The following is a 21,192-nucleotide window of genomic DNA, read 5'->3' on the forward strand; positions in this document are numbered from 1 at the left end:
GTAAACAACAGACCGTTGAAAAAAGTGAGACCCTAGAGAATGAGAGATGTAAAAAGGCACAGGGGCATATTTACAAGGAAGTTGTGGAGCGCTGCGTTAGCCTCCTTGGCTTAACACTGCTCTCCGCCACTTCTGAAACACCGGGTTGTGCCCTATTTAGAACAATATGGTGGTGCAGCCTTGTGTTTCCCCAGTGCTGGCACAACATTTTGCTGCCTAGCGCCAACGCATGCACTCTTGCACCATAGCGCAAGGATGCTTGCGTTGTGAAGATTTTTTTTTTATTGATTGTTTATTCGAAGGAAGGGAATCCTTCCTGGACATAAACATTCTTTAAAGGGCGCTTTAGTTGCAAAACATAATTTTTTTTAATGATTGTTTTTTCCATGTGTGCTGCACAAGGCAGCACACATGGAAACAGCAAAAACTAGGAGAAATTAAAATTTCTCCTCATTTCACCAGGGTAAGACCAGGCTTAACTTAGTCTTAATTGTGGTGCTGCCCCATATTTACGCCACCCTTGTAAATATGGGGAAGTGTCAAAATCAATGGATGTTGCGGTGGAACACCCACCGCAACACCCATTGCCCTCCCATTTCACGCTCAGTATAACATAAAAGGGTGCCTTATTTACAAGGCAGCGTTAAGCCACATTAAGTAGCTTAACGCTGTCTTGCAAATAAGGCCAAGCCCCTACAGCAACGCAGCCACCATGCAGCCACAACGTCCAAAAAAGTGCCATTGTGGTGGCGATAGGGGCATGTAAAAATGCCCCACAGTACGGTAGCTCTAGTGTGTGGGGGTGCTATTAAAATACTAATGAATCTGTTCTCCTCCCTAGTCGCGGCCGGCATGACTCACAGGTGGGGGGCGGGCATGGGGTTGCACGGTGTGAGGGGTAAGGGAAGGGTTTCCAAGGGGAGTGGGGGGTCATGCGGGGAGAGGAGGTTCAACAATAAAACATTTTTAAAAACTACCTTTCTGCGGGCCCGGGTCCTGCGTCTTCACTGCTCAGTCTGCTCCTGCTCTCCTGCCTCCGGCAGGAACAGGAAGCAGGCCGCCTCCCTCCCCTCCCCCAAGACAATCACAATGCTCCAGTGGAGCATTGTGATTGGTCGGGACACTGCTTAGCCACCTAGCCACGGGCTGTAGGAGATTGTATGTTCTCCATGTAGGCTGCAATGCAGCCCGAGAGGGCCAACCAAACCAGTCATATGTACTCAGGAGTGGGGAAACCACTCCTGCTCTGACTGGGCAGCTCCACCCACCCACCCGCCCGCAATGCGGAAAGAGACATCAAATGGTTATAACGAAAAGTTATTACCATTTTATATTTTGGCTTTCTCGCACTGCGAGAATGCAGTGGGGCGACACTCCCCCGCCCTAGTCGAGGAGCGGCCCCTGCTCCACCCTCTCTCACTCCAAAGGCAGGAAATAAATACCATGATCTTATTTTCCAAGGGCAGTAGTGAGAACCAATCATAAGCTTTCTTCCATCCCCAGGATGAATTTTGAAGGCAACTTTGTTGATGATTGTTTGGGATTGTTTGGGATTGCCATTCATGCTACATAGCAAATGGCGATCTGGAAGGTGGTTCAATTATTTTCATGTGTGCTGATAACGAGACAGCAATGTGTGCTGCTATGCCGGATTCTGGCAAAACTCAGAAGTACATGGTTCCATTAGATCATCTCAACAGTGGTCTGAGCATATAACAACTATTGTAGAACAAGTGCAGAATGGAATTTCCTGAACTCACATATTTCCTTTAAAATTTGGATTAAGGGGAATATTGACTACTTGTCATTTCAAAGTTAATTTCAAATGTCCAATGCTCTGGTACAGAAATCTGTATTGGACAAATATGACTCCTAGTTCGCAGTTTTACTTCACAGAATTTGCTAAAAGTGCACTGAAACACAAGCTTTTGCGGTTTCGATTTCAGTTGCTTCTTATGGCTGATATTAGAGCTGTTTGGTGAAATGGCACTAGATATAAATGTTGATCCTGTTAACTCTGTGGAGGCATGGCCGAATCAATACCATATCTGTTATGTATTTTTCCAGCAGTTATAGCTTACTGTATGAGATTTGTGAATCTTCTTTTCCACAAGTGAGGTATATGAAACATTAAGGAAGTTTTTTAACAGTGTGTGTCTAGAACTGACTGCCTTGTTAGTGGAAGATTGACTACAGTTATGTATCTTTCATTAATTAGACTAGAAGTAAAGACTGGGGATTACATCACTATTCGTGCATATAAACAAACTGGTCCATAGATGAGTGATCTTTTATTAAGTCAGGATAAACTTAACATTATATTTATTTAGTTTCTTTTTCATTTTTTGTAATATTGGGAGGCTCTCTGACACACATTGATATCTGTCAAATCCTGCTTCGAAAATGAAATCATACTAATTTGATATTGAAGCAAAAAATTATGGGGCACATTTATCGAGAAGTCACACAGCACAGTAAGCCACCTTGCTGTGCTGCATGATAGGAAAGGGCAGGAATAAGCCATATTTAACATTATTCGTCACATTCCAGTCTTTTCCTTGTGCAGGCACACAATGTGCTGCCTAGCACCAACGCAGACTCCCTTGCGCCGTGGTGCAAGGGTACCTGCGATGCAGACAGGGTTGTTTTTCTGCAGGAAGGGACACCTTACTTCACAAAAATAATTCTCTAAAGCATTTTCTGCAGCATACATAGAAAGAGGAAAAAAAGAGGAGAAATAAAGCTATTTCTCGGAGTTACGCCTCTCCTGGGAAGGTGTAGCATTTGTATGCATTCCTAGGTCTACCAGTAATAGTAAATCTGGGAATGCGCCAAAATCTGCCTTAGTGGGGGGCAAAGTAACACAATGCAGCGATTTGCTCTGTGTTGCGTTACTCTAGATTTATCAAGCTACGCACGGCCATGCAAGGTGGCCTTGCGTGTCTTGATAAATCTGACTTCGAATTGGCATCCTCCTTGCACCGTGGCGCAACGGTGATGCATCTCTTTAATAAATATGCTCCCCAGTGGGTATCCTGAGACTGGTTCGTAGGAGCAGTGCAAGTGCATAAAACAGAATGTAGAATGGACGATGGGTGGCCTCGACTGAATTCAGAAAAGTTCCAGTCTTCCCTTTAAATTTTTTTTCTTCTTCATATTTGTTTGTGAATTAAATGCATTTTTTCATCCTTTGTGTATTTGTTTCATGAATGATTGTTTCTTAGGCCAAACTCCCAGTCTTCCATCAATGACTCAGTGGGGGTCACCGTTTTCTAAGAAGGATTCAGGGTGTTCCCCGTATTCCACTATTGATTAATTGAGGGTCAAAAGAAGTGAATGGGTTAAGAACCACTGTTCTATGCACTTGGATATACCTCGTTCCATAAAAATATCTCTTTTGGGGTCTGATCAAAATGTTTGTTATCTTTTTCTCTTTGTAACGTAGGGCGGCCCCATAGAAACAAATTGATACACGATAATCAGTCTAAATACACGTTTGCGCATTACAGAATGTATGTCTTTTTTATTGCATGCAGAAAAAGAAAGCAATTGTAAATGCACCTGCAATTTTTTTTCTTTTTTTTTTCCGACAGAGAGAAGATATATTCCCTTTCCAATACCTCCACAAATTACGAGGCGCCCCCTCAATCTCACTGTGAAAAGGGATTTATTTATAAGTTAATCTTTGACCATTTGTAGGATGGCAAGGGGGTCGGAAAATGGTTGCTGAATACCCATAAACAAGTAGTTTTGGGGTCTGCACATGCTTCAAGGACATTCCCACTCTGATCTTGTATCTGAGTGAATTGATATATAAGTGCAAAATCAGCTTTTTTTAATTAAAAAACTGGGTTTGAACTCGCACTTGCAGCTCTTTACGCTGGTAAGCTTGAATTAGATGCGCTAGCAACTTCAGTGCATCAGTTCCTTGTAAATCTGCCCCATATTATGTATAGTGTAAGAAATGGGGGCAGATTTACAAGGAACTGACGCATCTGCATAGATGCGTCAGTTTCCTTGCGTCAGCGCCGAATGTCCTTGCGCCAATATGGATGCGCTGTATTTACAATACAGCACTCCATGGCGCAAGGATTAACAGATGCGTCAGAAATTCTGACGCATCTGTTGGCGCAAAAGTGACGCATTGCTGGAGCTGCTCATGAAAGTGACGCAATTCCAGCAATGCACCAGAATAGATGGGTGAGTTCCATTCAAAAAGCCCTGGTTCATTCCTTACACCTGGTCTGAGCAGGCGTAGGGATTTTGACGCAGTGAATGCGTAGAGTGATACAGTGAAACCTTGTAGATTTCACTGTGTCAGTTCTACATGGCTTTTTGCATGGGAACATCCACCCTGCATACATTATACCTGACGCAGCTATAATGTGACACAGGGTTTTACAACGTGACGCATCTCCCTAGATGCGTCACGTTGTAAATGGGTCGTAACATTTACGCAGTGGCTGCGTCACAATAGTGACGCAACTGCGATGCAAAAGTCACACAAGGGGCTTGTAAATCTGCCCCGGGGTTTCTGGTTGGCTAGGGTATGCACCTAAGCCCAGCAGAACCCACCACTCTAATTAGGGTAAGGGAGTTACACACACAAGATAACCCCTGCTCACCCCCTTGGTAGCTTGGCAGAGCAATCAGGCTCATCCCAGAGGCAATGTGTAAAGCGTTTGAGCAACAAACACACACCAGTGACACACCACAAAAAGAGACTCCACACAAGGTTATATAAAAATATCCTTTGTATTGTACATAAAACACATTAGACCATTATCACATATATCACTTTGCCAACTAGGTAATTGTCATGATGTCACATACATCATAACATCACTTTGCCACTAGGCAGTGGTCATAACAGCATAGATAGCGCAATAGGATAAAATACCCACACATTATAAAACCACAGTCACTGCACGTTTACGGCAAATCCTGAAACTAGGTTCATTATCCTAACAAATGCAAGGTAAAACAATAAGAATTAGAACACAGCAGGGCCTAAGATGCAGGAGTTAGGTTATACATAAATCATGGCTGTTGGGCATACTATGCCCATTCTGGGAATGTGGGGAAAAACAGCCTACATCACAACATCAGTGCATGAGCACCAAGCGGTTAGGGAGTGCACAACACAAAAGAATTACTCCCAGCGAATATAGCACATTACAACGAGTGCTATTACCACGCAGTAGGTTACAACGCGGTTGTTACAACGACCATGTTGTTACCACGCGTGGCTTTACATCGCAAGTCATTTCTACGATGGCGCGCTGGACTTAGGGATAGTATAAATTACAATTCCTACTCAAGTTAGTGCAACAGCAAGGAAGGTGTTGGATTTAAAATCCAACACATTCCCCGGTGTTGCGCGCCACCTAGCGCAAGTCGTAGAAACGACTTGCGATGTAAAGCCACGCGTGGTAACAAAGCGGTCATTGTAACGACCACGTTGTTACCTACCTGCGTGGTAATAGCAGCATTGTAAATGCTGTTTCCCACTCCCAGTATATCCCCATTACCATGTGTTACAGTAAACAACACCAAGAGTGGCACCTGCACTCCTATCATATGCTTAGAGGTAGTGTAAACACCACACGTAGGTTACAGGGCCCTTGCCTAACTCTTACCATGAATATGGCGCCCTCAGTCAGTCCCAGGTTCGAAATGGAGTATGCAGGGACACCTGCCCTCCTATTAGGGACAAAACCATAATCTGCCCATTGTTACTCCATGGGTCGGGGCCTCCGTCAAGGTATATCCCGTGCATGGCAGCGTGGGGCCAAAGACAGTGCTCCCAAAGGTAGGTGCCACAAAAAGGGGGCCACCCACATGCCCTGCTTTGGATGGGGAACCCTCACAGAGTCCCCCACATATCACACATTGAAAGGCAGCTGCCCACAACCATATGGTGCAGCCGCCACAACGAGGGCAGTGTCGGGCTGCTCTCCTCCCAAGCACAATGTTCCTTTGCTCTGTGTATTTCTGCAGGGTATTGGGCTGCCTGGCTGCTGTTAGTGTGGCCAACCACAAGGAATTCCACGGCTGAGCGGAAGGTGCAGCTCCTCTCTGCAGTGCAGCCTAGTCGGTCCTTTGCAGCTGGGGCATGCAGCTGAGACACTGGTCAGGCCCGCAGAGCTTCTTCGGCCAACCAGGAGCCATAAACCTGGAGTAGAGCGGGCCCCATATCACTGGGGACCCTTGTTCCCTCTTGTGGCAGGTGGCTTCAACGGTGTCTCCTGGCGCACCCCATCCGGAGGGAGGGCAACGCTGGGAGGTTCCCACAACATGCGGTGGGACCCCTCCAAGGGGGACTCCTCACAGTGCGGCGGCAATGCGGACACGGCAATAACCCAGCGCCCTTCCTAGCACATGCGGTACCGGTGCATCCCGCAATGGAATCCCCAGTGAACCCAGATTGGAGCAGACTGCTCAATCTGGCCAGCGGTGGGGAGTGAGTATTTTTAGCAGAGGAAAAAGCGCCTTTCTGGTGCTACGCCCAATAAAAGGCAGTGTGCCGGTGGGTACGCTGAAGTGCTGCCCTCCTTCCCCATTCACAAAGCAGCTGGTAATCCAATATGCTCCCACCGATTGAAGCACGCTTCCTTGCAGATCGATCTCTGCCAGATGAGGGCAAGTTCAGGACAATAAATGAAGCTCTTGCCTCGCACTGATCATAAGACAGCAGCAGAGCGCTCCACACAAGCTGATTGCTTACACAAGGTAAAACGAAGTGCTCACTACGCGCTATGATAATGAGACATGCAACAGACCCTAGGAGATCACTTGGGCACACACTCAGCAGGAAACAAGCAGCAGCTCAAAACAAAGAAGTGAGTGAGCAAAATTGCAGCTTTTCTGGTAGCTCTGCAGGCCACAGGGGAGCACAACAAGCAAGTCCATCCAATGGTGGTTCTTCTGGCAGTACAGCAAACCTCTGATGCAGCATGTAGAGCCAGCAGCGTCTGGTTACAAGTCCCACGCAGTACCTCCAAATACGGGGTCACATCCCCTGTACTTATAGTCGAAAAGTCTTTGCTCCCCCATTCAATGCCAAGCATGGCTCCAGACACACTACAGGGGGGCGGAGAAAGCATTGTGAAAGTCAGGCACAGCCCTATTCATGTGCAGGTGCAACTCCTCCTACCACTCTAAATAAAGACCAGGCCTATTCAGGTGCAAGGGAAAACCTCCCACCACTCTAAATGCAGCTAAGAAGGTCTATTTAGCCCAACGCTGAGTCACCCTGGAAAGGTGGGACACACTTCAACCCCTCTTGTGATTGTCTAGACTGAATGCACATCCCCTTCTCCTGTCAGTCTAAACCAGATGGTAAATACACATCCAGGCAGGGCACAGAGTCATAAGAAATGCCCACTACTAAAAGTGACATTTCTGAAATAGAAATAACAAATCTGCCATCACCAATAAGCAGGATGTATTACTACTATTCCAAACATACCAACATGGCCATGTTAGCCCTTTCATATTAGAAAAGTAGCACATTTCAGGGTACTCCCAATGCAAACCTATGAGAGGGCAGCTTCACAGAAGTGAGAAACCAAATAGGCTGTTTGTCACTAAAAGGACATGCCACACAGCTAAGGCTCATGTCCTACCTTTCACCTACACAGCAACATGCCCATAGGGCTACCTATGGCCTATGTAGAAAAAGGGGAGTTTCAGGCTTGGCAGTATCTTTAAATGCCAAGTCAATGTGGCAGTAAACTGCACATTTAGGCCCTGCAGTGGCAGAACTGAGACAGGTTTGAAAGGCTACTTCTGTGGGTGGCGCAAGCAGCACTGGAGGCCCACTAGTAGCATTCAATTCACAGGCCCTGGGTATATGGGATGCCACTATACAAGGGATTTGCAGGTACATTAAATATGCCAAACACTTTAACACTGAATAGCAGAGGTAAAGTGCTAAGAGTCATAAAACCAACAAAACAGGTCAGAAAAACTACAGGAGGAAGGCAAAACGTTTGGGGATGGCCCCGCAAAAAGGGCCAGTTCCAACATATAGTATATGGAATGCTGACTATATAAATCTTAGTGAGCTGGCCCCAAACTTGTAACCAAAAAGCATGAATATGAGGACAAAGGAATAACATATGCAACAAATCACAATGAGGTGCCTTGAAGGGCCAGCAGCAAAAGTCATGCATTGTGACTTTAATTTTATATAATAGGGTAAGAGTAACAAGTAATCTGTTTTATGTAAAGAACATTGTTTGGGTAACGTTTGCTGCTCTGGAAGCTGCATTTAATTTAGACCAAATCTTATCCCAGCATTAAGTAGCCCATTGTGCTTGCAAATCATTTTCCCATTGCAATTCTAAAGTAGATTTGGTTCTAATTGTGGAAAAAAAGAAATGGTGTTTGTTAATAAAATCAGGTTTAGAATTACATGTTAATAAAGTAAGTAAAATATGGTCATACTGAGATGATATATTACCATCCTCTAATAATGATATATATTCTTGAATGTGATTAATTAATTGTGTGTATATATGAAAAAATGATTGGGGCAATTGAAAAAATGTCTGTGCTGCAGAAAATAGAGGGGGTGTCATTAAGAATTAGTTGGTTATTGAGGTTAAAGACTTTATCCTTTCAAATTTTCCAAAAGAAAGTTCTATTATTTATTTTAAGATATTTATTGTACCAATGGGAGGAATTTATAAAATTAGTGTGAGAAAAGGAATTTGGAAAAAGAGAGGTCTCAGGAATTTATATGAATATACAATAGAGGGATGAGAAAGAAAACTCTTCTTGAATGAAAAGGATCACAATTCAGTAAAAGAAATGGGGGAAATATATGAGGATTTAATGAAATAACAAAGGTTTAGGTGACTAACTGTTATTCTGAAGCCAATGGTATGATTTTGTGAGACAAAAAGCTTCATGGAATTTAGAAATTTCGAAAAATTGAGAACATTTCCATCATCGTGATGTTTAGGTAGTTTCAACCATAACAGGGACATGCGAGCATGTTTATTATTGCATAAGAAACGTGAAAGAACTGAATGTATTTCCTTGAAGAATTACAACAGAATATGAACAAAGACCATGGAAATTAGGTCCATCATATGAGGAGACAGCATCATTTTCATTTAACTTAATTTTTCCCACCAGGATAAAAATTGAGGTTTCCATTTAGTACAATAATTTCCTAGCTTTTGTATTACTTCTTCAAAATTAATGTAAGCGTTATTTTAATAGAATTGGTGATCCACAGATGCAAATATCTAATCTTTGTTGGAGGTAAAATCTTGGATTTATCTATATTTAGTTTATAACCTGAGGCAATAGAAATTTGGTGGACCTTATATGGAAAGGCAGGAATACAATTAGATGGGTTAGAAAGATAAAGAGAAATTTGATCAGCATATACTGATAATTTTAGGTGGGGATCTGTATATGAAAAAAACAAATACATGTTTTTTTAAAATTCTTAATAAAAATGGTTCCAATGCCATTATAAATAAAAGAGATGCTTGGGGACAACCCTGACATACTCCTCCATGTAGAGGTCATATCACTGACAAAGATAGCTGCTTTGGAATTGCAATATAGTAAAGATATAAGGTTTAGGATTTTGGACCAAAGTCAAACCACTGTAAAGCTTGAAACATAAACTACTAACTAACTTGGTCAAAGAAATTTCAGCGTCTAAAGCACTGGCAGCTAATTCATGAAAGAGTTTGGAGTATCTACCTAGGACAATAAAAAAAATCTCCTGTTATGAGAGGAGAAACAGCCTTTTATAAATCCAACTTGTCTTGGCTTAATCATATGGGGCAGTAAGGGATAAAATATGAGTGGCAGAATTTTGGCGAAGATTTTGTATTCAACATTAACTAAGGAAAAGGCGCTGTAATTTTTACATTGTTGTGAATCTCTATATTGTTTGGGAATTAAACAAATAAAAGGTTCTTGAAAGTACCATAAGCAGTTTGAGAATGAGCAAAATAATAATTGAGTTTGAGGTGCCATGGAAATAGAAGTGTTGAAAAGCGAGAATAAAATTCAGATGTGAATCCATCTGTTCCTGGAGATTTATTTGGTTTACATTTTTTGACTGTAGTTATAATGTCCTGAAGGATAATGTCCGATTCCAAGCAGAAAATGTCCAGATCCTTAAAAAGTAGGTTTAGTAGTGAAGTTTAAGTAAGTAGAGATAAGTGAAGTTTCAGGCGTATATAAAGATTTATAGAAGGTAGAACATTCTTTCAAGATATCTTCATCTTTAATAAGTGTTTGATTCTGTAAGTTCTTAATGGAGTCAATCTTTTTCCATTCTTGTTTGATCTTTAAATAATTGGCTTAAAGTCTACCTGCGTTATTCCTACCCCCACAATAGCTATCATTTTGTCTAAATATTATTGAAGAAGCCTATTCGGTAGACAATTTATTGAATATAAATTGTCCTTCTATAAGATCTTGAAGAGTCTCAAATGCATTGGAATGGTAAAATGTATGTTCTAGCTTTTTGATATCTGTCAGTAAGGATTTTGAGGTGTTTTCAGCTTTTTTCTCCTTACTATGTACAAAGTGAAGGATATAACCTCTTGCTGAGTTTTTGAAAGAGTCCCATAATATATGCATTGGAGGAGAGTCCCATAATATATGCATTGGAGTAACTTGAGAGGTGTTCAGTGTAAAAAATTCATTGATGAAGTTTATGAATTGTGTATTAATTATGGAATCTAAAAGGAGGGAGTTATTGAATCTCCATTTATTTTAAATGATGTTGAATTGATAATAAATCAAAGTCAGTAATAGTGGGATCGTGATCAGAAATCAAAATAGAACAAATGTCAGCATTTATAAGACTTTGAACTAGTGATTTGGACGTAAAAATATAATCAATTTTAGACTGAGTGCAGTGTGCTGGGGAAAAGAAGGTATATTCTCTTATAGTGGGGTCAGCAATTCTCCGTGAATCAATCTATGATTTTTGCGATATGGTTGAACAAAAGGCTTTAATGCATTTTTGAGGGAATACATTTGACTTTGGAAACTATATAAAATTAGAACAGCAATTTAATTACAATCACCTCCTATAATAAGGGGCAGAGTAACACAATGCAGCGATTTGCTCTGCGTTGCGTTACTCTAGATTTATCAAGTTACGCATGGCCACGCAAGGTGCCCTTGCGTGGCTTTATTAGAATTGGCATCCTCCTTGCACCGTGGCACAAGGGCGATGCATCTCTTTAATAAATATGCCCCCCAGTGGGTGTCACTAGACTGGTTTGTAGGAGCAGTGCAAGTGCATAAAACAGAATGTAGAATGGATGATGGGTGGCCTCAAATGAATTTTGAAAAGTTCCTGTCTTCCCATTAAAATAATGTTTTTCATTTTTGTATGTGAATTAAATAAATGTATTCATCTTTGTGTATTTGTTTCATGAATGATTGTTTCTTAGGCCAAACTCCCAGGCTTCCATCAATGACTCAGTGGGGGTCGCCGTTTTCTAAGAAGGATTCAGTGGCGTTCCCCGGATTCCACTATTGAATAATTGAGGGTCAAAAGAAGTGAATGGCTTAAGAACCACTGTTCTATGCACTTGGATATACCTCATTCCTTAAAAAAAATCTCTTTTGGGGTCTGATCAAAATGTTTGTTATCTTTTTCTCTTTGTAACGTAGGGCGGCCCCATGGAAACAAATTGATCTACAATAATCAGTCTAAATACACCCATTTGCGCATGGCAGAATGTATGTCTTTATTATTGCATGCAGAAGAAGTAAGCAATTGTAAATGTACTTGCTATTTTTTTTCCGAAATAGAGAAAATATTTTCCCAAAGGATAGACCCCCTTCCAATACCTCCACAAATTATGAGGGAGCCTCCCCCCTTTCTCATTATGAAAAGAAATTTATTTACAAGTAAATCTCTGACCATTTGTAGGATAGCAAGGGGTCGGAAAATGGTTGCTGAATAACCCTAAACAAGTAGGTTTGTGGGTGTGTGAATGCTTCAAGGACATTCCCACTCTGATACACCTGTATATGAGTGAATTGATATATAAGTGCAAAATCCGCTTTTTATAATTAAAAAAACTGGGTTTGAACTCGCACTTGCAGCTCTTTACGCTGGTAAACTTGAATTAGATGCGCTAGTAACTTCAAGATCAAGGCCCGTTACTATACAGATTTCAGCCCTTGTGTCCTGGTTGTCACTGCATGCCTTTGTTTAAATCTTCTAGGGGTGACAAATTACCTTGGCATAATTCATCCAAATAGAACTGTAAAAAGTAATATACTAGATCAAGTATTTTTTAAAATTTTTAGTTAAAGCATGTTTTATTGAATAATAGTCCTAATTAATAACATAGGAGAGTGCTGTTGAACATGTGAAAGATAATACATTGATGCTATAGGGTACATCTGTATGACAAAGAAGAAATAAGCAAAAGGTAAAATAATTGGGATAAAGTTTCAATAAAACATCATGAGTAGGTGAAAGAAAGGAGAGGGAGAAAAGAGAGTAATGGCATATAAATGGTAAAAGATTGAAACAAACGTTCTAAAACAGAACACTGTGAGCACTATCGATAAGCATTACAAATATTAAGTCAGCATAAACCTAGAAGCAAAATCTGAAAACAATTCAAGGTAGTTTGGAAACCTACTCAGCAACAATATCAACTGACTTTCTATGATTGCTTAAATTATCAAGAAACAATGTTAAAGGTGACCATATTCCTTCTCTCTTAAGAGCTAATGAAATTGGATGTACATTGGGTCCATCCAATCATTTATTAAAGCAAATAGCATACTGCCAAGCTGTATATGAAATGTCTATGTTTTTTTTCCGAATAGAAGTTATTTGTTGAAAGGCTATAGCTCTTGACATGTCTAATGGGTAAGGTGGCTGTGATAGATAAGACCAAATTGGGAATAGGCTTCCTAAAATATAGGGGCAGATTTACAAGCCCCTTGCATGCCTTTTGCACCTCAGTTGCGTCACTATTGTGACGCAGCCGCGGCGTAAATGTTGCGGCCCATTTACAATGTGACGCATCTAGGGAAATGTGTCATGTTATAAAGCCCTGCGTCACATTATACCTGCGTCAGGTAGAATGTATGCAGAGTGGGCGTTCCCATGCAAAAAGCCATGTAGAACTGATGCAGTGAAATCTGCAAGGTTTCACTGCGTCACGCTACGCATTCACTGCGTCAAAATCCCTACGCCTGCTCAGACCAGGTGTAAGGAATGATGCAGGGCTTTTTGAATGGGACTCACCCATCTATTGTGGGGCAATGCTGGAGTTGCGTCACTTTCATAAGCAACTCCAGCAATGCATCACTTTTGTGCCAACTGATGCGTCAGAATTTCTGACGCATCTGTTGATCCTTGCGCCATGGAGCACTGTATTGTAAATACAGCGCATCCATAGTGGCGCAAGGACATTTGCCGCTGACGAAAGGAAACTGACGTATCTATGTAGATGCGTCATTTCCTTGTAAATCTGCCCCATATTATGTATAGTGTTAGAAATGGGGGGGGCAGATTTACAAGGAACTGACCCATCTGCATAGATGCGTCAGTTTCCTTGCGTCAGCGACAAATTTCCTTGTGCCACTATGGATGCGCTGTATTTACAATACAGTGTTCCGTGGCGCAAGGATTAACAGATGCGTGTTCTAGCTTTTTGATTTCTGTCAGTAAGGATTTTGAGGCGTTTTCAGCTTTTTTCTCCTTACTATGTACACAGTGAATGATATAACCTCTTTCTGAGTGTTTAAAAGAGTCCCATAATATATGCATTGGAGCAATTTGAGAGTTGTAAGTGTAAAGAATTAATTAATGAAGTTTGTGAATTGTTTATTAAGTATGGAATCTAAAAGGAGGGAGTTATTGAATCTCCATCTTTTTAAATTATGTCGAATTGGTAATAAATCAAAGTCAGTAATAGTGGGATCGTGATCAGAAGTCAAAATAGAACAAATTTCAGCATTTATAAGACTTGAACTAGTGATTTGGAGGTAAAAATATAATCAATTCTAGATTGAGTGCAGTGTACTTGGGAAAAGAAGGTATATTCTCTTATAGTGGGGTCAGCAATTCTCCGTGAATCAATCTATAATTTTATAAAATTGGACCAGAAATTTGATTACAATCACCTCCTATAATAAAATATTCCCCAGTGATATTCAAGACTTGTTTAGTGAGATCAGGCCAAATAGAATTATTTATTACTGGGGGACCGTACACTTAAGGTTTGAGAGAAGAATTTTGTCAATTAATATATCAACTGTGTCTGTGGAATGGGAAATGGTGGTAACATTCAGTTTCTTGTGAACATAGTGTCATTTTTTATGTACAGCAGGAGAGAAAAATACATGACCAATAATGTCTTTAATTTTTAAGCTTCAGTATCAGTTAAACGCATTTCCTGAAAAAGTTCAATGTCCGTATATAATTTGGATAAGTGTGAGAGAACTCTCTGCCTTTTAATTAGGTTATTTAAACACTTAACATTCCATGCGGTTACTCTGAATGACGACAGTAAGAGAGCGGTAGAAAAAACAGTGCTTACAATGAATAAACAATAAATTGGGAAATGAAATGTGTAACTTTAAAAGAAAGAAGAAACATGTAAAATACAAAGTGCAAAACGAAAAGGGATAGATAGTGCATGAAGAAGCGAAAGATAAGAAAAAAGAGAAGGATAGACTAAACAGATAACAAACAAGAAGAAAAAGACAGTACCAGTCATAAAACTGACGACTGTAAGACATACCTACGGGAAGAATATCCATGTGAGCACAGGGTGCAGGGGAAACCATGAAAGACAAGACAAACACAGAGAAACTCCAGATGGTCTGAACATCAGGAGAAATGTCATGGTAGGAAGAGATGTTGTGAAGGAAAGAAAACGTTAATAAGAGGAAGCAGATATAAAGAACAACATATACACAAACATTGTATAGAGGTAGAAAAGAGTAAACTGCTTTTTAGTTATTCCATTAAATCTTCTCTACATTGATGAAGAAAGATTTTAATTTTACAGGATCAGTGTAGATTGTTTTATTATCTTTATAGGTTACTTTGAAATGGCAAAGGTGAATGAGGCCATATCTAGAATAGATAGCTCTTAGATGTGGTCTAAGATCTAGAAATTGTTTGCATCTGTCTACTGTAATCTTTGCAATGTCCTGAGAGAAATAAAGTTTATGCGGGGACCATGTTATTTGCTTCTTCATTTTTACGAAGCTGAGAACCTTTATGGGTCAATGTGTTTCAAAAACAGGATGATGACACCTCTGGGTTTAGAAGTAGATCTGGGGCTCAATCTATGAGCGCGTCGGATGTTCAGAGAAATAGACGAAGGAAGATCCAGAACTTTCGGAATAAATTCTTTGAAGAATTGTAGGGGGTCATTGCCCTCCACATTTCGCGGTAAACCATAATTCAGAGATTCTCTCTGCAGATCCTATTGTCAAGATCATCAGTGTGTCTTTTTTAAGTTGTTTATTTCCAATTGCATCTTGTGAATTGTGGATGCAGAATATTGGATGCCACTGAACTGTTGTTCTAAATCAGAGACTTGTTTGTCCATAAATTACCATTAATCCTCAAGGTTGTGAAGTGTCTCTGTAGTATCCTCCATGAAAGGTTTCAATGCCCATATTTCTTCTAGTATTAGTTCCATAGATATGGGAGACGGCTTTTTACTGGATAAGGAGGATCTTCTTTGGAAGTTTATTTGAAGACAAAGGCAAAGATTTGGCAGATATTTGATATTTAGGAATCAGCACATGTGGTTAATCCATTAGGCTAACTTGCGCTTCCACCACAGATAGTGTAGATTTTTTCTTTAAGATAAAAAGTAGCTGTGTTCTCGCTACAAGGCAGAAGAGGATGTACACTGAGGTTTCTAATGATGTATTCTCCTCATAAAACAGGTTGCCAATTAAAACTCGGGTACAAATGCTCCACTGAAAGTAGTATTATGCAGGGAGAAATTTTTAGAGCAAAGTGTACACTGCACAAACAGAATACAAGATTACATCACCTGTAACAATATTTTTGAAACACAATTATATATTGTAAACTGAGAGATCCAGAAAGCACATTTCTAGTGTGAGCCGCATCAAACCAATTTATTATGATGCAATAAGGTTAATGCATGCTAAAGACAAAGCATTAGCATACACAATAAAATAATAATCTACGAAGGACAAGTTGCTCACATAAAGTCACTAAAATGGTATGAAGAAACAATAAGAGATCTTTGTACGAGTGGAGGTGATCAAGAAAAGAGGCTCCTTGCAAGGAAGTTCGGAAATCCTGGGTTCCTTTGTATAGTGTTAATAGATCATCAAATAGGCAGCGTGATGTAAAATTTAAGGATACCCAAGTGCTAGAATAGTTTGGCAGCCCAAGGATCTAAAATCTGGGTGCCCTTTGAAGCAACAGTCAAATGATGCATGACATGGCAGGAGACTCTCAAAATGGCGGCTGCTGGCAGGAACAACAGATTATAGCACTAGGAGTGGCAAAAATATGAAAACCAAGAGGGTTTTCAGTAAAAATTAAGCTATCCCGTTGCCCCTCTCATGGTGTCAAACCGGTGCTTCCTGAGGGCGGAAAAGTGTGTTTTGGAAAAATCATGCAGCACGATGAGGACGAGTCAAAATGACGGTCGTTATGTGGAGAAACTGTTCGCTCCTCTGAAATTGGTGAGAATAAGAGGAATTCAGCAAGGAAAGAGTTCAGACACTTACCATTTTTGTGTAGAAGCACGTTCCTGCAACACAAGACTGAAAATAAGGCGCTCTCCATTCAGGACTAGGATCATCAGCGTGGAGCTAGAGGGCCATCTAGTGAGGCCACTAGATCACATTTTTCAGCGAGCATGAGGCCTCAAGACAAAGGAGGCGTTGCATCTAGTGCGCAATGCCCTCTCCCCACAATCAACATTGGTAATAAATATGAAGTTATGCTCTGCAAATCTGCATCAATAGAATAAAATGGAATAAAATGCTTTAGACAATCCATGCTATGTAAAGGTCAATTTCCCGTGCAAAATGCAAAGGAGGTGAGAACTGGTATCCTCTGTGCCCTAATGGAAAACCTACAAAGAGGCTGAGTGGACAGTGAACAAGTAGTGTTCATCACCTGGCAGCTTGGGAGCTAAAGTGCTGAAAAGGGAAGAATTTGTGAAATGTGCTGGTGCCATCACAGAACGCATGGCACTAAGAGGATGATATTCTCAGCTGCCCTTTTATTCAGTATTCTACACACACAGAAAATGTACCTAAATGACTTAATTCACTGTACAAGATAAAGGAACCCCGTAACCTCCCATAGTGTGTGTGGTCGTGGAAAGTATCCGCAGTGGATTGAACTCGATCTTCGTGGTGCTAAATTTCACATACCTCTTGGTATATCATGTGGTAAGTTTACATTTGCACGGAAATTACAGCACCCTTAAAACTCAAGAGTCTGCTGACAGCGACACTGATAAGCCAGCCTCTCGGACTGATTTCTTTGTATCCTTTGTCTATATATCAAGAAATACATTAGCAGACTCACTTGCCAACTTGATTAATGCAGATTATGAATTGTAATATGCATCAGGCGTTTGGTAGCATCCTTCCATGCCTCCCATGCACTGATTAATTGTAGCAATTATGTACACGCCAGCTTGCATTTACTTTATTGTGAGTTAATTTATTACATTCCCATGCTGATATCAATTTGTACATGAGGATGTTAAGCCCTTTGCTAAAAAATGTAATTTAAAAATCTCTAACTCACTCTACTCCTAGGTCTTACTTGCTGAAGCTCATCTTTGGGTACAGCACATGATGCAGGGTTGAAGATAATATTGTTAAAGGGCAAAACAGAATCAGTACTTTTAACTACAAAGAAAACTGTGTGCCTGCCATCTTGGCATCCAGTCATATTTTTTTCCGTATTCTCTTGTTTATAGATGAAGTGGTTATTACACTGCTACCGCATGCTGCCCTTGGTGTACCCCCACTCACTTTATTTTATCTTGCCGTTCGCCATATGGAATCGTAAACTAAAGGAAAAGTGAAATTGACCCATGCTGATCATGAGACGTGTGTGCATGTGTGCACATGGTAGCCATATTGAAAAGTTTGTTCTTACCACTACAAGATATCTGACATGTGCACATATGTCTGCACATCCTTCATGACACTTGCATGATCAAGCTTTGCTTCGCACACATGCACAGTATTTCAGTGATGGCCCTTTTTTCTTAGTTTTTTACTTTACTGCTCTAACATGGCTGACAGCAGTGTCAGCACTGTAAAATAGAAATAGATAAGGTACACTGGAGCTAAGAAATGGGAAATGGGAGTGAGAAGCCCCAAAAAGCATTCTGCAACACACATAGAAAGAGGACTATGACTACGGGGATTATTTTTGTGGAGGCAGGTGTCCTTTCCTACACAAAAACAATCTTACAGCGCAGGCACCCTTGCACCATGGTGTTGAGAGGACGTCAGCAAACACTGGGTTTTTTTTGTGTTTAAAGGGCCGTCTCTTTTGACACTGAACATCCACTATAATTTACATGCTGTCAGCACAGGACTGTTGGGTATGGTGTAATCACTGTAACTGCATGCATTAGAATGAAATAGTTAGTGGGGAACGTTTACCCGATCTGTTAGGAATGTAAGTTTGATGAAAGTGACACAACATGTCATCGAAGTATGACATCCTGTGACAAGACGTGTCAGAATATTGAAGGATTAAAGGGAATTTTTTGCCAATGGGATTTAGATTTCCTTATTCACTGGTGATAGCAAGCATGACTTTTGTAGAAATTGGAAACTCTCTTGGCTGCATTATAAACATTACTGATAATCCTGCAAACACCAAGTCTTATTTTTAGCAATACATACAGTCAGGGCCACTGGAAAAAATGCTTCTGCCCGTCATGGGGTTTTCTGCATATTTAAACAAAAATGGTGTCTACCTCAAAAGGACCAAAAGTCACTTGGTACGTTGTAGTAGCACACACTATGCAAACGCTAGCTGGTCGCATTTGATTTGCAGATTGCTAGATGCAGGTGTTAAACTGGTAATGAGGTGAAATGTTTGCCAAAACAGTGTTACCACTACAATTACATTACTAGAATATTTGTGTCATGGTGACATACTCCTGCCTGGAGTCCAAGGGTGCCTGTGTTGAGGGAATGATTGCATATGTGCAGGAAGCTATCCCTTCCTGCACATAAACAATCCAGAATGGTGATTTGTATCTTCTATGTGTGCTGCTTTGTGCAGCAAACATAGAAGGTGCAAATCGTCATTTTTTAAATGATTGTTTATGTGCAGGAAGGAACACATAAACAATCATTCTCTCAACGCAGGGGGCACTGTGGTGCAAGGGTGCCTGCGTTGGCGCTAGGCAGCTGAATTTAGCACCGGCGTAGGGAGAAACCTGTGTCCCTACCTGCATATAAACAATCATTCATGGCAATTTGCTGTTTCTATATGTGCTGCAGCACTCATAGAAACCGCTGAAACGAGGAGAAATTAAGCATTTGTCCTCGTTTCGCCTTGTTAAGACCAGATATTCCCTGGCCTTAATGTTGGTACTGCCTCCAATTTATATCTCCCTTTTAAATAGGGGGCAACGTCAAAATCAATGGGTGTTGCGGCAGGACGCCCACCACAGCACCCATTGCACACCCATTTCACACTAAGTGTAGCGGGAAAGGGGGCCTTATTTACAAGTGGCTTAACGCACCTTGTAAATAAGGCATAGGGTTTAAAAGTGACGTTCCAGTGGCGATAGGGGCTTGTTTATGTGCTTTGGCACTAGGCAGCTGAATTTAGCGCCAGCGCTGGGATAAACGCAAGGATGTACCGGTTTATTGTAAATACGGCACATCCCTGCATTTCTAAAGTGACGGAGCGCTGCGTTAGTAATTTTTGAGCTAACCCGCACTTCACCACTTTCTTACACATATGCCCCACAATTATGTGGCCATGTTGAAACGGTTCACGACTAACAACAAATATGATGACATAACATTAGATGTGAAGTTTTGTACTCGCTTACGCCACATTTTGACGTTTGCATATATTAGAATTGTGAGGAGTTTGTTGAGTACTGTTGAGTACTGGCTACACAAGAATCCACAATGAGGAAAACAGATTCGCCCTAAGCTGTATTCTTTTTGCTGAACGAGTTTATACCACTTTTAGGACTCTGCGCACAGATTAAGATAAGGTGCTATATGGAGTCAGTAAACATGAGATGGATGTAGTGATGTATCACATGAATATCATCTTTGACCAGCGACCAGTCTAAGACGTGTCCTTTGCCTTTTCAGGACCAAACTGCTTTGCAGAAACCATCATCATTCCAGCGGGGCGAGAGGTGAAAACAGACGAATGCACGATATGCCACTGCACTTATGAGGAAGGCACCTGGAGGATTGAACGCCAAGCCATGTGCACGAGACATGACTGCAAGCAGATCTAAGGAATCGAAATGTCGAAGTGCTCACTCTTTTTATAATCTGATATTGATATCTTAGATGAACCTGGACAATCAGAATCCCTTCAATGAGAAGGCCTTGGGACCGAAGACTTAACAATAATATAGAATCTTGCTATATGTTTTTCATAAACCTTAAGAAACACATCACTATATAGATTTATGTTCACTAAATGTGCTTTTTCACAGTGGTTATACTAAAGTACATATAAATATTACGTGTAGCTCTATAATGCTGTTATAGGGTATAAAATAAATGTTTTATAGGGATAAGCAAAATAAAGTACTGTTCATTATTCTGGTTTATTTTGTAGTTGTACCCATGTAAACAAATATTTATTTTTTGAGTTAATGACCATTTTAGATTTGCAGGAATGTGTGTAACACGTTTAACCAGATGCAACAGGCATAACAGACAGTGGATACGAAAATATATATCATATCTTTGTGTTGTGAGATGGCCTGTTCTTCTCACAGACATATAAACAAACGCACACACACACGCACACATCTATTCACTAATCGAACATTACATCAGGCAGTAGAATTCTGCAAGCTTCAGAGTTTATGGCGATAAAGTTTTGCGTGTGTGTATCTCTGTAAGGCTTGACCAGACCTCTGTGTCCACACGCAGAGACACAGATGCCCCCAAATATGAGAGGCGTTCAATTCCATG

At 40.8% G+C, this 21,192-nt stretch overlaps 1 protein-coding gene across 2 annotated transcripts in view; it reads left to right on the forward strand.

Annotated features, from left to right (window-relative positions):
- VWC2 (von Willebrand factor C domain containing 2) overlaps nucleotides 1–20,817 on the forward strand; it is a 556,254-nt gene extending 535,437 nt beyond the window's left edge. For both annotated transcript variants that reach the window (XM_085606616.1, XM_085606617.1), the window contains exon 4: nucleotides 20,350–20,817. In XM_085606616.1, the coding sequence (XP_085462742.1) occupies nucleotides 20,350–20,501 (152 nt within the window). In that variant the 3' untranslated portion in view covers nucleotides 20,502–20,817. The remainder of the gene's footprint in view (nucleotides 1–20,349) is intronic.
- The last annotated feature ends 375 nt before the right edge of the window (nucleotides 20,818–21,192 follow it).

Source organism: Triturus cristatus, chromosome 5_2 (genome assembly GCF_964204655.1).
Source record: "Triturus cristatus chromosome 5_2, aTriCri1.1, whole genome shotgun sequence".
Taxonomy (NCBI): Eukaryota; Metazoa; Chordata; class Amphibia; order Caudata; family Salamandridae; genus Triturus; species Triturus cristatus.